General features: G+C 48.0%; 1 protein-coding gene across 1 annotated transcript in view; it reads right to left on the bottom strand.

The window, feature by feature from the left end:
* Positions 1–18350, bottom strand: part of LOC103186927 (peripheral-type benzodiazepine receptor-associated protein 1-like) — a 53330-nt gene that overhangs the window by 11002 nt on the left and 23978 nt on the right. The window contains exons 12-26 of the mRNA XM_042338551.1: positions 18002–18111; positions 15898–16007; positions 14013–14861; positions 13038–13189; positions 11756–12187; positions 11045–11209; positions 10409–10801; positions 9336–9503; positions 5111–6391; positions 4327–4438; positions 3395–3576; positions 2524–2692; positions 1596–1664; positions 1417–1452; positions 614–717 (exon numbers count right to left, since the gene is read on the bottom strand). Of these exons, the coding sequence (XP_042194485.1) occupies positions 614–717; positions 1417–1452; positions 1596–1664; positions 2524–2692; positions 3395–3576; positions 4327–4438; positions 5111–6391; positions 9336–9503; positions 10409–10801; positions 11045–11209; positions 11756–12187; positions 13038–13189; positions 14013–14861; positions 15898–16007; positions 18002–18111 (4332 nt within the window). The remainder of the gene's footprint in view (positions 1–613; positions 718–1416; positions 1453–1595; positions 1665–2523; positions 2693–3394; positions 3577–4326; positions 4439–5110; positions 6392–9335; positions 9504–10408; positions 10802–11044; positions 11210–11755; positions 12188–13037; positions 13190–14012; positions 14862–15897; positions 16008–18001; positions 18112–18350) is intronic.

Below are 18350 nucleotides of genomic sequence, written 5' to 3'. Positions count from 1 at the left end.
TGTGTGTGTTTATGTGTGAGTATTAGCTTGTGTGTGTATGTGTGTGTGTATATATATACACGTGTGTGTACGAGCTTGTGCATATGAGCTTGTGTGTGTGTGTGTATATATATATATGTGTGTGTACGAGCTTGTGCATATGAGCTTGTGTGTGTGTGTGTATATATATACACGTGTGTGTACGAGCTTGTGCATATGAGCTTGTGTGTGTGTGTGTATATATATATACGTGTGTGTACGAGCTTGTGCGTATGAGCTTGTGTGTGTATATACGTGTGTGTACAAGCTTGTGTGTGTATGAGTACATGTGTGTACGACCTTGTGTGCATGGATAAAATAACAATATAATTCTTGCATTAGATATAGCGCCTTATCACGTTGGTGAGACTTCTCAAAGGGCTTGACAGAATAGATTGTAAAGTGAATGCTCCCTCTTGGTGACATAATCCGCAGACATGGGGTCAACTTCCACATGACACCCAACTCTATCTCTCTGCCTCCACCCTCGACTTCAAGACCACTGCTGTCCTGGCAGAACGTCTGTCAGACATCAAGTCCTGGATGAGAGCTAACTTTTTACAGTTGAATGTATCGATCAGTTGCATCCACTCACCTCAATGTCCACATTAGGAGAACTTTCCCTGGGATTGTAGTCAAACATTGCCATCATTCTCCGGGGTGGGCCAGGCTGGGCTCCACTACCAAGACTCCTCCGTTCTGTGACACAAGAGCGGGTAAGTGAGGGTCCTCATATAATGCCCTCACTGCTGTCCAGCTCAGACCCAGGAAAGCAAAGAATGGGAAAGGACATTTATTTGGCCCATGACTCCTTCCAAGTACAAATCTGCCCAGCAGTGAACCTCAGTCACACAGTCTTCTATAAAGGCATTATACCAGTGTTTCACAGATTAAAACATTAAAGTGGACATTCCACCCAACTCTAGATTTATTCTGTCATAAGGTAACATTTCAGAGCACTCAGAATGAGTCAAATTCTTAAACACTTTAATTTTGAAGCTGTTTTACTGTGAGTTCTTTTAAGAACTGTAAACAGCTCGTATATTCACAGTATAAAATCACTGTATAATCACATTCTATAAAAATCACTGTATAATCAGAGAAAATCACTGTATAATCACAGTATAAAATCACTATAATCACAGTATAAAATCACTGAAAATATCACTCAAAACTGCATAATCAGACAGTATATATCATTATAATGACAATATAATTATAGTTTATAACGAATAATAATATTCTTAATAATATTAGTATTAATAACTAAAGTTACTAATTGTGACAACTGACATTAAATCAGACTGCAGAAGATGTTATATGGGCAAGTCTCCCGGCACAAATTCAATTGATTTACAAACCACGGAGAGATAAGAAATCAAAATCAGGCTTGCTGACCTCTGTATTTCACGTCCTCCCAGGCAGCTGATTGCACTGTAAGAGCACAGATGGGGTTAGTGAAAGAGCTGGATGCTGTATATCAGTCAGTGGCAGAGAAGCAGACCTCAAAACACAGATACACTACCATCACATACATGCAAGAGCCAAAGAAATGGTGAGCGTGGAGTGAGACAAACCTTTCTTGGATCGCCGTGGTTTCGGAGGAGGGACAGTGCGGCGAGGCGGTGGAGAGAGCGTGCGGCTGCCTTCATCCAGCAAAAGACGAGAAAAAAAGAGGAAATAAAGCCGCACGAGAAGCCGAGACACACAGAGCACAAACAATGTAAGCTCAGAAACCAGCAGAACCCAGGCCGGGGAGCAGGAATTGCCCGCAGCTGTGAGGTGCCATTGTGCCCCCTGTCTAAACCTCACGTGAATGTCTCAATTCTGGGACTCTATAATACAGGGGCCGAATCGCGCTTTCAGACACTACGCTCGAAACTCTGGAACACTCTTCCTCTATCCTTCCACCTTGCCCCTTCCTCCCCCATCTTCAGGTTGCGCCTGAAGACCTTCCTATTTGATCGTGTTTACAGTCACCTCCCCTTCCCCCGGTTCAGAGTCGTGCTCCGCCACTGTCCAGCACTCTGGGACGCTACCCTGCGTGAGGGGAGCTATATCAATGCAGGCTGTTGTTGGCAGTCGGTAATACTGGCTCCAGATCAGCTCCCTCGGAGGGATCGTACCCCCTTCTATTAATGATACTGAGCACTTTACTTTATTGCGACAAGACAAATGCCTTTCAGTGGGAGCCCTGCAGCAGCTGGTCATTAGGTTATTAACAATGAACACTGAACATACAATGAAGCTGGCATTTCAAACATCCCCTTGCATTCTGGCTGGATTTTCTGCCCCCAAATTTGGAGAAGCAATTTAACCCTAAACCCCAGCTCCTTCCAGCCTTCCTCTGCAAGCATGCTTATGAACCACTCCTACCTCCCCCCTCCCCTCCTCCTCTCCTGGTTCCCATCCACCGGCCTGGTTCTTGCACCCCTCGCCGTGCCCCCACACAAACTCGGTGGGAGGGGAGGGGTGTGGTGTGGGGGAGCGACAGGCAGCACTTACCTAGTCTGTGCATGGAGGTGCTGGGAGCCAGATACCCACGCTGTAACAACTGCTCCATTATTCCTTCATCGTCCACCTGGATTTCCGAGACCATGTTACACGGCACCAGCCCAGCGCGGCCGCTGGCCTCCCCATGGTAAAAGCCGTCGGCATCCTTATCCCCCAACACCTGTAAGAGGCAGCAGCACTGAATGTCCCTCTTGCCATTGCCCGCTCCCTTGCCCCAGCAGAGAAGGGTCGGGGTTTGGAGAGGGTTCAGAGTGGGTGTGAGTTGTGGGGTGGGGAAAGGGAGAGTCTGGGCAACGGAAGGGTCGTGGGGTGCGAAAGTCTGCGGCTGCAAAAACCATCGCTCCTCCACGATTTCAGTCCGACATGGGGGGCAGTAGGTTAGAACATTAATGGTTATAGAGGGGTGTTTCCATTCCTTGGGCAGCCCCTCCCTCTCAGGCACAGAGCAAGAGTTCTGTGGCAAAAAGCAAAATACTGCAGATCTGAAATAGAACCAGAAGTGGTTGGGAACACCCAGCGGGTCAGGAAGCATCTAGGGGAAGAGGAAAGTGAGTTAAGGTTTCAGGTGGATGACCTTTCAACAGTTTTTGACCTGAAAGGTTGACTGACTTTCCTCTCTCTATCTCTCTCTCTCCCCGTAGATGCTGCCTGACCTGCTGCGCGTTCCCAGTGACTTCTGTTTTTATTTCAGATTTCAGGTATCTGCGGTATTTCGCCTTTAGTTTCCAGCTGAAGTCTCTTTTCCATAAACAGAACTGTTTGGGAAAGGGCTGAATTCAGGTGGTCAGGGAGGGCTGGCTTCACCGACCCTGAAACTGAGCTCGATGTGAGGCAGGCAGTAGACCGCAAGCACTGACTCTACCTTAAGGATCTGGCCCTCCGTAAACGCTAGCTCCTCCACAGTGTCTTGGTTGGGTGACATTGTGACAGGATCATAATCAAACAAAGCCACAAAGACACGAATGGCAAGACCCTGCGATGGGTTCTCTGTCTCCGATAGCTTGCCTCCAGCCCACACTCCAGTGGCTCCGTTTCTTGAACTTCCTGCAAGTCAAAGCGGAAAAATGCCAGGTCAAACCCTGATCGTTACCGGTCACAAAATAGGAATAGGAGGAGCCCATGGAGCCTGAGACCCAGGATCCTGACCAACAATCCCCCAGATAAAATCAGTCATCCACTTCACGGCTGTTTGCGGGACATCGCTGTGCGCAATTGGCTGCCGTGGTTCATTTACAATAAACAGTCACTGAACTTTAGAATAATTCCTTTGTGACCTTTTAACGACGGAACAAGCGCTATCGCAAATGAAAAGATTACTGTTATTACAATTGATCATCATGACCGATCTAAATCCCGTCTCCTTGCCCCTCAATATCCTCACTGACCAAGTTCCCATCTCCTGTTTAAACAGCCCAATGGATTCTGCCTCTATGGGCTTCTGGGGCAGGCCATTCTGTAACAACAACAACAACAACTTGCATTTATATAGCGTCCTTCACACGGGGTAGAGTCCCAGAGCGCCTCACAGCGGCAGAGTCTGACAACGAGCCAGGGGGAGAGGGAAGTGGGGGAGGTGACCGTAAGCCCCATCAAAAAGCAATGTGTTTCATTCCATAATGAAAGGGAGCTCGTATCTGACTGATTGCATTGAAATGTTTGAGATTACCAAGAGCAGAGATGAGGGAAATGGCCAGTGTCGTGCTGGGGTTAGCTCCTGTCCTCCCCCCACCCCCCCCACACCGCTCTTCGGTTTGTGTGAACGCTATGGTCTTCCCCAATGCTGATGACTCTGACCGTTGAGAGAGCCTGGCTCCTGCAGCGGAGACGAACTGTCCTTTGTATTCACATCACTTTCCGCAGGAGAGTCCTGGAGCGGGGACTGAGGGTCTGACATCATCTGCAAGTCCTGAAAGCACAACAAACAGCGATCAGGAAAGAGTCCCAGAAATTAATCCATACTGACACTAGCCTGACACGCTCACCAAGGCCTGACACGCTCATACACACTCAGCATGGTCTGTCACGCTCACACACGCTCACCTTTCACGCCTTTCACGTCGGGAGGACGTCACACTCACCATGGCCTGACACATAGTGTGTCACACTCATGCACATTCACCACGGCCTGTCACTCATATCTGCTCAACACAGCTTCCCACATGCACACGCTTGCACACACACACGCATGCTCAGGCTGTCACAGGGCAACACATCATCTATAGGCTGCTATCTAAAAGTTACAGCAATCTTTCACACACACACACTCACCACAGCCTGTCACACTCACCACAGCCTGTCACACTCACCACAGCCTGTCACACTCACACATGCTCACCACAGCTGCATTGGGAGCTGCGCTGGGAGTGGTGAGTTGACTAACCGCGGGGTTAGGTGACAGGCCACAACACAAGGAAGGAGCCTGTACACTCCAAACAACATCACTCAAACACAGCAGAGAGGTATGGCTGCCACACACAGGGTTAGTGACAACCAGCACAGGCTGGTCCCACCTATGTACGGTTACAGGAAGGAAGCTTAGGGAAGGTGCAGAGAAACAGCTGAGAGAAGACGCACACACCCATATACAGGTTGCATCCTTCGGGTGCCACATTGCCCTCGCCCTGCCCAGCTCGTAAATCCTCGCCTGCAGAGCCAGCGATTCCTGTTCCTCTCGCAACCTATTCGTGTGGGCACTGAGCCTCTCCCTTTCTGCGTGGTGTGCCAGGCTCCTTAAAGCACCGACTGCCTCCTTCCTGCGATGGTGCTGGGAGCGATTAACATTGACAGAGTTCCGCTCAAACACCTCGTCCTCCACTGAACTCTGCCTCTGGAACTCCCTTGTGTGGTTGGCAGAGTGTGTGCATTCTCCCTGGCTGGAGGCGTCGCTCCCCTCCCTCTCTGCGTGCAGGGCATCGCACCAGATATCAACCACTTGGGAGCTGTGGGCTGGGAGCTCTTCCTCCTCCTCGGTCCCATACTCCACATCTATCTCTAAGTTCCTCTCTGTCAGGGAGAGGAGAGGATTGCCATGAAGAGCCAGGTCCATGGCATGTTGGTCTCTGTGTCGAATGGCAGTGTCAGGCAGTGCGTGTAATCGCATTGTTGGTTCACTGCGCTCCATGGTATGCGTTGGCTGCTGCTTGAATAACCTTTTCTCTGAGCTTTCGAGAGCTGCTGGAGTCAATTCCTGCACATTGCTGGCTCGGGTCCTGGCCTCCCGCCTGCGAGACCGAGGATAACGATGGTGGACAGTGGGACGAACCGGGGCTCCAGGCTTGGCGGACTTGTGGGCCTTTTCATTCCGCTCATTGCTCCCAGCGTTGGTGTTGGCGTTGGAGGTGGCGTTGGGGACGTGCGCCATCTTCTCAGCCAAGTCTTGTTGTTTGTTATCGTGGACAGCGTCAGGCAGGACCTGGCTCTCCTCCCAGGCAGCACGGGGGGTGGGTTCTGAAACGCTGCTGGCCTTCTCTGCACGCTCTCTGTCCCCGTTGCTGTGGGAAGCTTTCCCTGCGCCCAGATCCTGGGGTCTGACAACAGGAGGTCCAAGGGCCGAGCCCGTGTCCGCAATGTCAACGCGTGTTAACGGCTTCTCCTGCTGCTGGGGCTCACTGCACTGCAGGCAGGAGGAGATGTGGGCCATTGGCTCCAGCGATCCCGTTGGAGCCAGCCCTGCGCTGTCCGAGGCTCCGCTCTTGTCGTCTCTGCTTTCCTCCTCTTCCTCCTCCGCCACTTCGGGAATGCTGAAGAGTTTCTTGCTGCATTGTTTCTGCAGAGGGATATCCAGGATTTTTTCCAGAAACTCCTCGTCGCTATCCGTTTCGTAGGGCTCGGAGTTCTGGGCTTGCGGGTGCAATGCGGGCTGGCGGGTGGTGCAGGAGGGAGGGAGAGAGGGAGGGAAGGAGGGAGAAAGCAGGGAAGAAGAGAAACAAAAGTGAAGATGAACATTGGCACCTGAAGAGCCCAAAGAAAGACAGAGGGAGATGAGCATCCCCGCTCCAGCCCCAACTCACAGCTCGGTCTCTAGTCCCAGACCCTGCCCAAGGGAGCTATAGTATCAAAGTGCTGCACTCTAAATTTATTTCCCTGATCTTTGCATTTGATACAGTGCCTTATCACGTTGTCGAGACATCTCAAAAGTATATTTACAGAATATACTGTAAAGTGAATCGACTGTGTATTTTGTCGGCGAAATGCGGCAGCTGTGATTATTATTACCCCCGGAAAAGCAATCCGCCTATCGACTAACAACCGGGTTCCTACTTGCTGCCGGGTAAAAAGAAGCATGTGGAGTAAGGTAACTTGCCCAACATTGCACCCTGCCTGGGGATCGAACCCAGGTGCTCTCGCTTGCGAGGCGAATGCTGTAACCAGTACGCTACAGGACTCCAAATCCTCCCCTCCTTAATAATAATAATAATCCTTGCATTTGATATAGCGCTTTTCACGTCGGGAGGACGTCCCAAAGCGCTTATATTTTCCTTTCTTTATCCAATTCCCCTTCAAATGCTGTTACACACTCACGTTTATGGTAAGCAATTTTCCAACAACCTCTGTCATTTGCTAACCTAATCCCGTTATGACTGACTGACTTGCCGAACAGTGAAATAGCCTTTTTTAAAAAAACATATTCATAATTTTTGAAAAACTTCAAAAGATCCTCTCTGCTCTGCCGAATACTCGCAACTTTTTAACGCCTTTCCACAAGCGAAGATTGTTTTGGGTTCAGCCGGGAATCTCCAGACTAGAACAGAAAGTTTCACGTACACCTGCCATTTACACGTGTGAAGAATTACATCAGTTTACTGAAGGGAAACAGTTTATACAGGCATCAAAGGATGAAGATATAAAGGGAAGAGGTGCCAACTGAAACTCCTAACTCAATCAAAATACGCAATCAAACTCTAAAACACACTGTACACATACTGTACAGTATATTCTGTGAAGCGCTTTGAGACGTCTCAATGACGTAATAAGGGCTGCAACAACTTGCATTTATACAACAGCCCTCATGCAGCGTAGCGTCCCAGAGCGCTCGACAGTGGCGGAACACGCCGTCAAGTCGGGGGGGAAGGGGAGGTGACCATAGGCACGATCAAATAGGAAGGTCCTCAGGCATTTTCTATATCAATGCAAGCAATATTATTATTATAATATTGACAGTCATTCATTCAATACACATTGACACTAGACTGGGTTTTGTAGGGATTGAAGCAGGAAAGTGCTAGTGAAATTGGATATCAGTTGGAAAATATTATGAAATGCAGAGCAGTGGAAATATGTAGATAATCTAGAGAGGTCATTAGCAATAGGGTTATAATTAAAGGAGATTTTTAATCATCCAACATAAACTGGAATATAGACAATGTTTTGTGGAATGTATTTTAACCTTTATTAAAAGAAATAAGGAAGTGCTACTTGTCCTGCATTTTGAGGTGGAGCAAGTGAATATCATAAAAATGGGGAAACATTAATTATATTTACCGTGAGAATAGAAAAGGAAGAGTTAAGAGCAAGGGTAATTGACTGCAAAACCAAAATCGCATCAAAGAGAATCACAGGAAGGGAACTTTGACCAGATTAACTGGAAGGAAAATAAACATAGCCGAGCAATGGGAATAATTAATAATCGAGTCGGAAAGAGTTCTAATCGGGAACGAGTAGTGAAGGCTGGGTGAATGGGGAGAATAGATACAATCTGAAACTAAAAAAGGAAGTAATTCTAACACTTGCAGGCAGATAATAAAAAGGAAAACCAAGAGAAATAAAGAATATACAAGAGCCACAAAGAAAGAGATTAGAATGGTTGAGAGGGAGTGCTACCTAAGAGGCTTACGAGAAAGATCACGACACATGTAATAAAGTGGTTGTGGTCAGATGGATTTGAGAGTTAATGGGGGGGGGGGGTGCTGGAGGTGACGAGTGGATCATGGCTGATCTGTACTTCAAATCCAATTACCCGCCCTTGCCCCGTACCCCTTAATACCCTGACATAACAAACATCTCTCCACCTCAGTCTTGAAGATGTGAATGGATCCAGCCATAATCCACAGCCTTTTGGGGGAGAAAGTTCCAGATTTCAGAGTCTCTATAGCCTTGTGGAGTCCTGTAGCTCAGTGGTTAGAGCACTCGCTTTGCAAGTGAGAGACCTGAGTTCAATTCCAGGCAGAGGGCGAAACCTCGGGCAAGTTTCCATACTCCACACAGAGCCTAATAATAATCCCTCCAAAACCAACAACAATAATAAATTGGTCATTTTCAATCTATGACTGTTTGTGGGACATTGCTGTGTGCAATTGGCTGCCGCGTTCGCCCACAAATATACAGTCAATTCACTTTACAGTGTGTTCTGTGAAGCGCTTTGGGACGTCCTCCCGACGTGAAAAGCGCTATATCAAATGCAAGGATTATTATTATTATATCAGTAGTGCAAAAATGCTGGAGTCCATTATAAGGGGAAATACTGACATGTGCAAAGAGATGAACAAATAATTCTTGGGATAACATTTATTTTGCCGCAGCTGGGACTGCGGATGGGGCTGGAGATATTGTCTGCAGATAGCAGGAGGTCGGGTTAGACGGTGTGAGACCAGGAGATATTGTTAGCAGGAGGTCTGGTTGGAGAGTGAAGTAGGGATCAGAGGATATTCTGGAGCGGAGGGTATTTGCTGGATTCCGTGTGGGGATTGGAGTCTCTGTTTGAAGCTGCTTTCTGAATAGCTTGATCTTCAACCTCAGCCCTTTGCCTATCTCAGCAGCAATAGCATTAACTGAGAGAAGAGAAAGGGAGTGCTGGAGCTCTTTACCTTCAGTGAGCTGCTGCTGGTCAGGAAGTCACCCTGCTGTGTGTCTTCATTCGCTTGCGTATCCGATCCCAGCTCTTCCTCATCTTCTTCCATAATGTCCGAGAGGTCTGAGCCCTGACCAGTCTCCAGCTGGTAGTCCTCATTCTCAAAGCTATCAGTTTTATTCACCTGTTGAAAGGAAGAGAAACACAAAGAAAAAAAAACCCCACTGGAGCTGCATTGGAACAAAACAGGATCAACATTGGTGTAAAACTGTGGAGACCTGGGTTCGATCCCCAGGCAGGGCGAAACCTTCCGCAAGTTTCCTTACTCTACACGCCTCAGTTTACCCAGCAGTAAGTAGGAACCCGGTTGTTAGTGGATTGGTTGATCGCTTTTCCGGGGGTAATGACCCAAAAAAAAAAAATGTGCTCACTCAATCCACGAATGTTTGTGGGGACACTGCTGCTGTGTTTCGCCTACAAAATACACAGTGGATCCACTTTACAATGTATTCTGTGAAGCGCTTTGAGACGTCTCAATGAGGTGATGAGGCGCCATATCAAATACAGGGATTATTATTATTATTACTAACACTGGGTCAGCATTGGTGCAGCACTTGAGCAATTTGGAGCAGCCTGTATTAATGTGAGGTGGAGACTTTCTTCTCTAATCGTCCACCAAGCTCATCAGATAAAAGCCACAGGATTTTCTCCCTTTGAAGAGTGAAAGCCAGGGCAACAATAACAACAAGATTCTATTTATAGAGTGCCTTTCACGTCGGGAGGACATCCCAAGGCGCTGACTCTAAGGCAGTCTCTAGGGCAGTCTCTCACGGCCCAGTAATATAGGGTGATACGGAACGACAGTAATACAGAGAGACTGCGATTGTGCACACAATGAAGGGTGTCAAATGAGAGGATTGTCAGTCTGGCTCAGCTGGTAGCACTCTTACCTCGCTGAGGGACAACGTGACGACATAATCAAACACAATAATTATCAGTTATTATCGGAGATAATATAGCGGGGTTGCCCTGCACGTCAAGGAATAAACTGGCACTGTTTATGTCACTGTTACAGAGACTTGTACACACCTGACCGCTCTCGCCCGTTCCCAGTTGCAGTTCCTCCGTGAGCTGCTCGTCCTTGGGTGCCGAGAGATCTTCTTGCTTTGATTCAGAATCTGTCGGAAATTCCTGACTCGATTCCACCTTAACACTGCACTGGGAATCATCAGCCACGGGGCCCTCTGATTGATGCTGAAATGTGTTGACTGAGGAGACGGTCTCTGGCACAGCCACAGACACCTTGGGCTCCTGCTCGATCACGTTGTCGCTCACTTCGTTCTCATCAGAAGGTTCTGTCGTGGTGCTGCAGACAGAGTCTTCATTCTCTTCAGAGTCGAGAAGGAAATCTTCAATCGAGGCCACTGGGCTTTCCAAACCCTCGTTGTCTTGTGGAGTTGGCGGCTCCTCCTCACCTCTCTCCTGTACGGAGGATCAGAAACACCAACTGCTGTTCTGAGGATCTCATCAAACTGGGTATTCATTTCACATCCATCGGTTTCTCTGCCAACTCCAACCCGGCCCCTCCCCCCAACCCAGCCCCTCCCCCCAACCCAGCCCCTCCCCCCAACCCAGCCCCTCCCCCCAACCCAGCCCCTCCCCCCAACCCAGCTCCAACCCTGGCACAGCCACCTTGAGCTCCTGCTCTATCTCATTGTCACTCACTTTATTCTCAGCAGAAGGTTCTGATGTCTTTGTGCTGCAGACAAAGTCTTCCTTCAGTTCAGGGATGCAAAGAAAATCTTCAATCGAGGCCACTGGTCTTTTCACTTGAGCGTTCTCCAAATCCTCGCTGTCTTGTGGAGCTGGTGGCTCCGCCTCACGTCCCTCCTGTAGGAAGGATCATGAACACCATTTTGTGTTGCTCTGTTTCTGAGGATCTTATCAAACGGAGTATTCATTTCAAGTCTATCATTTCCCGCCAACTGCAACTCAACCACTCCCACTAACTCAGCCCCACCCCCCAACCCAGCTCCTCCCCCCCAACCCAGCTCCTCCCCCCCAACCCAGCTCCTCCCCCCCAACCCAGCTCCTCCCCCCCCAACCCAGCTCCTCCCCCCCCAACCCAGCTCCTCCCCTAAACCCAGCTCCTCCCCTAAACCCAGCTCCTCCCCCAACCCAGCTCCTCCCCCAACCCCAGACCACTCCCCCAACCCAACTCCTCCCCCAAACCCAGCTCCTCCCCTAAACCCAGCTCCTCCTCCCCAATCCCAGCCCCCTATATTCCTTTCAGATCCCTAATCTAATGCCCCTAATCCCAGTTCTGCAAAACCCAGTTTCCCCTAAACCTGGACAAGTCCTGCAAGGTAACAGACCTTCTTTGCACCAGGGTGCCTCAGTGAGATGTGTCCTGTGAGGTCTCCTGGCTGCTATTACCTGTAACTTCTCTTCACTTTCAGTGCCGTCTCTTTGAACAGGCTCCTGACAGACGTCAGCGCTTGGTGTTCCTTCCACTGGAGTCTGGGGCAGGAGAGCAAAATGGTGAATCCTGGACTCGCTTGACGGAACATTGCTAGCACTGCAAGGAGCCTGCGCTTGATCAGGTAGCACGGGGTCTGGCAACTCTTGATCGGAAGGAGTGGCGATTTGGGCGTGTGGCCACACTCTGGGGGTACTGTACATTGGCACAGTGGGAGACTCTGCTGCGAGGAGTGATGCAGGAACGATGCCGGGACTGGAGTCAACGGATTCTCCGTGGGTGGACAAAGTGCGGACAGTCAGCGTCGCAGAGGTCTGTAGTAGCTGGAGCTGGGGCTGGGTGGGGCTGAGCAGCACAGTGCCTGCGGTAGGAGAGGCCACCTCCGTAATCTGGAAAGAAACATGAGGAGGTTTAAATTGCAGGCGATTGCTTCCTCCCGGTCGATGAACACGCGTCAAAATTAGCTGCTCTGACAGATGATATGGTGTCACAGCTTTCACTTACTGACATTCACCTACATAGAATGACGGGGCAAAACCTTAGGCAAGTTTCCTTACTCCACACGCCTCTGTTTACCTAAGCAGTTAGACGATTTGTGAATTGTTTTCCGGGGGGTAATAATCTCTCCAAAAACAATAATAATAATTTGGTCACTCAATCCACGATTGTTTGTGGGGACACTGCTGTGCACAATTGGCTGCCGCGTTCGCCCACAAATATACAGTCAATTCACTTTATAGCATATTCTGTGAAGCGCTTTGAGACGTCGAGAAGACGTGAAAAACGCTATATCAAATGCAAGGATTATTATTATTATATCAAATGAAGCATTTTTATTATTATTATTGCTTCTCTGGGAAGCTAAACTGAGGTTCCTTCTGCCTGTTTAGGTGGATGTTAAAGATACCAGTGGCACTATTCGAAAAGAGAAGGGTCCCTGGCCAACAATCCCCCAAATTAAATTGATCGTTCTCTTTTTGCCTGTTTATGGGACATTGCTGTGGGTAAATCGTTCACCAACAAATACACAGTCACAGCCACAGTAAATCCTGTGAAGCGCTTTGAAACATTTTTCTCAGTGTAGCTGATGCAAATTTGGCACTATAACATCTCCAGGATATGTTCCCTCGCACACTCTCTCCCCTTCCCCTCTCGCACATTGATCCCCTCCCACAGAGTATGCTTTCTCTCCCCACCCCCCCCAACACACCAATATACTGACAACTGAGTGACTTTTACCTTGTATCCAGCTGTGTAGACAGCGTAGCCCATGACTCTAACTCCATTCGAAGTCCCGGCAGCATCAATCGTCACCGGCAGCCAACTGATCAGCAGAACCCCAGGGTCAGGGCCAGCCTCCACCTGAACGTCCAGCGGTGCATCTGGGGGTCCTGTAACAACATCCAATCAGCACCCAGGACCAATCAAGACCCAATCACCCATGACTTTGGAGCAATCAACACCCAGGATCCTGCAAGCGCTCTGGGACGCTACCTTGCGTGAGGGGGCGCTATATAAATGCAGGTTGTCGTCGTTGTTGCACCAATCAACACACTGGGTGCAGTGAATCTTGAGGTCAACTCAGTTCTCAGTTGGAGGGTGAACTGTGGAGTCCTGTAGCTCAGTGGTTAAAGCCCTCGCCTCACAAGCGAGAGACCTGGGTTCGATTCCCGGCAGAAGGCGAAACCTTGGGCAGGTTTCCTTACTCCACACATATGCCTAATAATAATCCCTCAAGAAAAAAAAATCACAAATTGGTCATTTCAATCCATGACTGTTTGTGGGACACTGTTGTGTGCAATTGGCTGCCGCATTTCGCCCACAAAATATACAGTCAATTCACTTTACAGTATATTCTGTGAAGCACTTTGAGACGTCTCGAATACGTGATAAGACATGATATATTTGTAAGGATTATATAACTCATTTCAACAATGAACTAGACATAGAAACTTACAGCAGGGAAAGGCCATTCAGTCCACTATGTCTGTTCAGCCCCAATTACCTGCCTTTTCTCCAAACCCCTGCGATTTACTCCTGGTTAGATATCTATCTCGTTCCCTATCAAACCCTTGCGACGTGTTATGAAATTGTTAACGTGCTACAGAGAGGTCAGACTTTTTAGGAGTCGAGAGTGTAATGAGAGTCTTGGAGTGTTTCCCTGTGGGTGTGTGTGTGCCAGAAGGTAACTTCTATAGTCCCACATTGCCTCACCTGCTATCAAGGTAGAAAACTGGGTGTAAATGGACTTGAGTTGCCTCCGATCCAGCGGCAGCTGCCAGGGTGTCTGTTGTGGTCTGGCCTCTACTTTGACCTTATACTTCATGTTGGGCCTCAGGTTTATCAGGGCGTAGACATAGTTACCGGGCTTCACCACCTCATACTCGGCCTCATTCAGGAACAGCGCATGGCTGTAGTTACTGTTGCTCGGCAACCAGGAAATGTCCGCTGAGGAGGCTGTGATGTTTTGCACCTTCAGCTGCATGGGCGCAACACAAACATCCTTCCCCACCAGCATGGTGCTGCGTAGCTGGTCTGAGCTCCCCTTGTCAGTCACAATCTGGATACAGATGCGATACGCCCTCGCGTTCAGCTCCAGCCTCTCGATCACAGCCTTGGTCTGGGAGCCGAACTTGATATTCAGCCGCAGCTCCTTGTCCACGTGGATGTTGTAGCTCAGTGCGGTTCCCCAGCCGGCGGGCACAATGGGCGGCTCCCAGCTCAGCACGATGCTTTTGGCGAGCTGTTTGATCAGGTTCAGTTTCCGCGGGTAAGGAACCACATCCTCCCCCACCTCCTCCAGATCGGGATCAAAGCCATTGCTGACCAGGCTCTCGGGCTTGTCCTTGTTGGTCTCCAGGGCAGGTTCCTCCTGTCTCTCTGCGTTGCTGACCCTGTGCAGGGAGAGGCTGCGCTCGCTACCGCTGTGGAAGCTGCTCTCCTGGAATGAACTTTGGGAAGGCTCACTGACCTCTGGGGGGTGTAAGACCAGCATGTTCTCATCAGACACGCGTTCAATGAAGTTGGAAGGAACTAGCCCTCGTCTGCCATCCACCAGCTCTCCTACACAAAGATCAGAAAGACTTCTCAACGCTGGTCCCTAATGCATGGAATCTTACCGAAGGGAAAGGCTTAAAAGAATTTACAGAGAAATTATCCGCTTTGGTTAAGCATTGCTTTCACGATTTCTGAGACATTATACAATGGGCAATTCTGTAATAATGTGGCCATCTGGGTCCAATGTCTCAGAAGTGGAACAGGCTCCCTAGGGAGACAGTTCAAGCAGGAAGTGTTGATTCCTTCAAACACAGATTAGATAGGTTTCTTTTAGGAAATAATATTATGGGATATAGTACATAGGGAGTTCAGGATATTTGTGCACGTGACAGCCGGAAGGTGGAAGGAGAACTAGATGGATCTCAGTCATTTTTTCATCTCTTATTTCCTCTGTTCTTATGTTACGTTCTTAAGCCGCTCTATGAGCCAACTACAACAAAATGGCCAACTTCTGGGTCATTTCTGCGGGCCACACATGCAACATTAGTACAGCTTCTTTCATACAGCACACATACGCAGCATTACAGGAAGTGATATCAGTGACGTTTGCTGCACACCAGTAAAACTACAGACCCACCTTCCCCACTGTGGTGATTCAACTGGCCATATGTGCAAATAATGACAGACTGCATTAGGGCTCCCACTGGTGACCCCACAGAGAAAATAATCCTCTTCCAATCTATCTCTCAGGCTCTGAATATGATTTCTGGGTTTAAATTCTGTGCATTTTGCCCACAAAATATACAGTCAATTAATTCACTTTACAGTATAATCTGTGAAGAGCTTTGAGACGTCTCGAAAACATGATAAGGCGCTGTATCAAATATAAGGATTATTATTATTACTCTACACATCTGGTGACCACTGATTATCACCAGTGTCAAACAGAAGCAAAAAGGCTGAAGGAAACGGTAAACATCAGTGGTGAAAAAGCTTCAAACATCCCCATCAATAGTTTTGTATCTGGTCAGAGAAATGCAGGACACAGTTCAGCGCAGTCTAAACAGTAAAGTGTAGTATTGCCCCGTTACTTGAGTCAGACCTTCATAAAACCCGTCCTCATCCATGTCTCCATACACGTAGATGTAGTCCCCCGCTGTGAGAGGCAGCTCTGCCTCCGGGTTCTCGTTCGGCCCATCGAAGGGATTGTAACTGGGGGTAAAGGTTGAGAAACGTTCATTCAAAGCTACTGTACATAACTTTACACAAGTCATATATCATTCAACTTATTCAAGTTTACCATAATACAGACTTTGCATAAGTCATATTAAATGTTATGGTCCCTATGTGAGTTTTACTGGAGTAATGGAGTTCCTATAGCTCAGTGTTTAGAGCACTCGCTTCGCAAGCATGAGACTTGGGTTCTATTCCCGACAGGGCGAAATGTTGGGCAAGGTTCCTTACTCCACACGCCTCTGTTTACCCAGCAGTAAGTAGGAACCTGGTTTTTAGTCAATTGACGGATTGCTTTTCCGGGGGTAATAATCCCTCCAAAAATAAATAAAATACATTTTGCCTCTCACAGCATCATGTTACAGAAGATGTCGCATCAAACACGGTGACGGACCATTATCTATGATGAAAGTGATGGCGCTCACTCAGACACACCGATCCTCCGGACGTCTAAATACAGTTAACCCCTTGTAGATTTCGGGTGCCTGCTATGTCCAGGTTTTCCATGAATTTTGTATTCCAGTGCAGACGGAAGATCAGTACAAGGGGTTTCTTAATGCAGCCGCCACAATAAAAATAATAAAAATCCTTGCATTTGACTTAGCGCCTTATCACGTCTTCGAGACGTCTCAAAGTGCTTCACAGAATACACTGTAAAGTAAATTGACTGTATATTTGTGGGCGAAACGTGACAGCCAATTGCGCACAGCAGTGTCCCACAAACAATCGTGAATTGAATGATGATGTGTTTTATTCGGGAGGTTAAGGCACACCAGAAAGAAGGGGAGCATGCAGAAGGAAATACCAGGACAGGCAGAGCAGCTAAAACAGGCAGCGATAGGGAGAGGCACCAGATAATAACATTGCACCAGTTGTGGCAGTACAGAAAGTAATGGAAGGAACTTGCACAGTCTGCAAAGGGAACACACTAAAGAAAATCCAAACAATAGTCAGGGTATAAAGGGATACGGGCCAAGGACGGATAACTGGACTTGAGGTACAGATCAGCCATGATCTTATACAATGGCGGAACAGCTCGAGGGGCTGAATGGCCTCCTCCTGTTTCTATTGCTTGGTGATAATTGATAATTGATAAGTTTACCAAGAGAATGGAAGCTTTCCCGTACCACAGGCTGTAACAATGGCAAACATTCTGCTGTGTGAAGTGTCCTGCAGGTGGGAACTCCCAACACGAGTGGACAGTGACCAGGGATCATATTTTACGGGAAAAATATTTACTGAATTTTACAGAAACAATTGTCCAAGAACTACATGTATCATCATCACCCACAGCATCATCATTCTTCCACATGTTTCACTTGTTGGTCTGTGCAATAATAATAATCCTTGCATTTTTGATATAGTGCTTTTCACATCGGGAGGACATCCCAAAGCGCTTCACAGAACACACTGTAAAGTGAATTGACTGTATATTTGTGGGCGAACGCGGCAGCCAATTGCGCACAGCAATGTCCCACAAACAGTCGTAGATTGAAAATGACCAATTTATTATTGTTTTTGGTTTTGGAGGGATTATTATTAGGCTCTGTGTGGAGTAAGGAAACTTGCCCAAGGTTTCGCCCTCTGCCTGGGATTGAACTCAGGTCTCTCACTTGCAAAGCGAGTGCTCTAACCACTGAGCTACAGGACTCCACATGTAGAAAAAAGCACGAGTGGACAGAGTACAAAACAGTGCTCTGTCCAACACTACAGAGCGACAACACTACACTGCAAATTAAGCAAGTCTGACATATCTGTGTTATGTCCCTTTCTAATTCCGGCCACCAAACTATTTTCCGGATTTTTTGCCCACAAAATATACAATCGATTCAATTTACAGTCTATTCTGCGAAGCGCTTTGAGACGGCTCGAAGACGTGATACGGCGCAGAATCAAAGGCAAAGATTATTATTATTATTGTTACAGCACGAGGACAGAATGGATCCCCTCAGAGCTTCCTGTTTGTAGGCTACCTGTAACGAGCGATGAAGACCTGCAGCTTTGCTGTTGTTCTGTTATCAGCATCGGGAATAGAGGAGAGGTTATCAATATCCAGCTCCTCCACTTCGCTCGCAGTGTCCACCTGGAAGGAGAGGAAAGAGGAATGAGGCGGGAGGTCTGAGTGAGGCAGCAACAGCAGCCCAAACACCAAGGAACTGAGAATCCGAGGCTGTCAAGAGTGTGGGACGGAAAGTTACTGTACGTGTTAATCCAAAATAAAAAGGTACGTTTGTTAATGGGCAGAGTGGAAGAATCAAAACGGGGAGAATCGATCAAAATAGAAAATCACGATACAATAACTATAGTGACTGTATGTAACAT

The sequence above is a fragment of the Callorhinchus milii genome, unplaced genomic scaffold, assembly GCF_018977255.1.
Source record: "Callorhinchus milii isolate IMCB2004 unplaced genomic scaffold, IMCB_Cmil_1.0 Scaffold10, whole genome shotgun sequence".
NCBI classification, from domain to species: Eukaryota; Metazoa; Chordata; class Chondrichthyes; order Chimaeriformes; family Callorhinchidae; genus Callorhinchus; species Callorhinchus milii.
The sequence above is the reverse complement of the archived record's forward strand: the minus strand, read 5'-3'. Positions and strand labels throughout refer to the sequence as shown.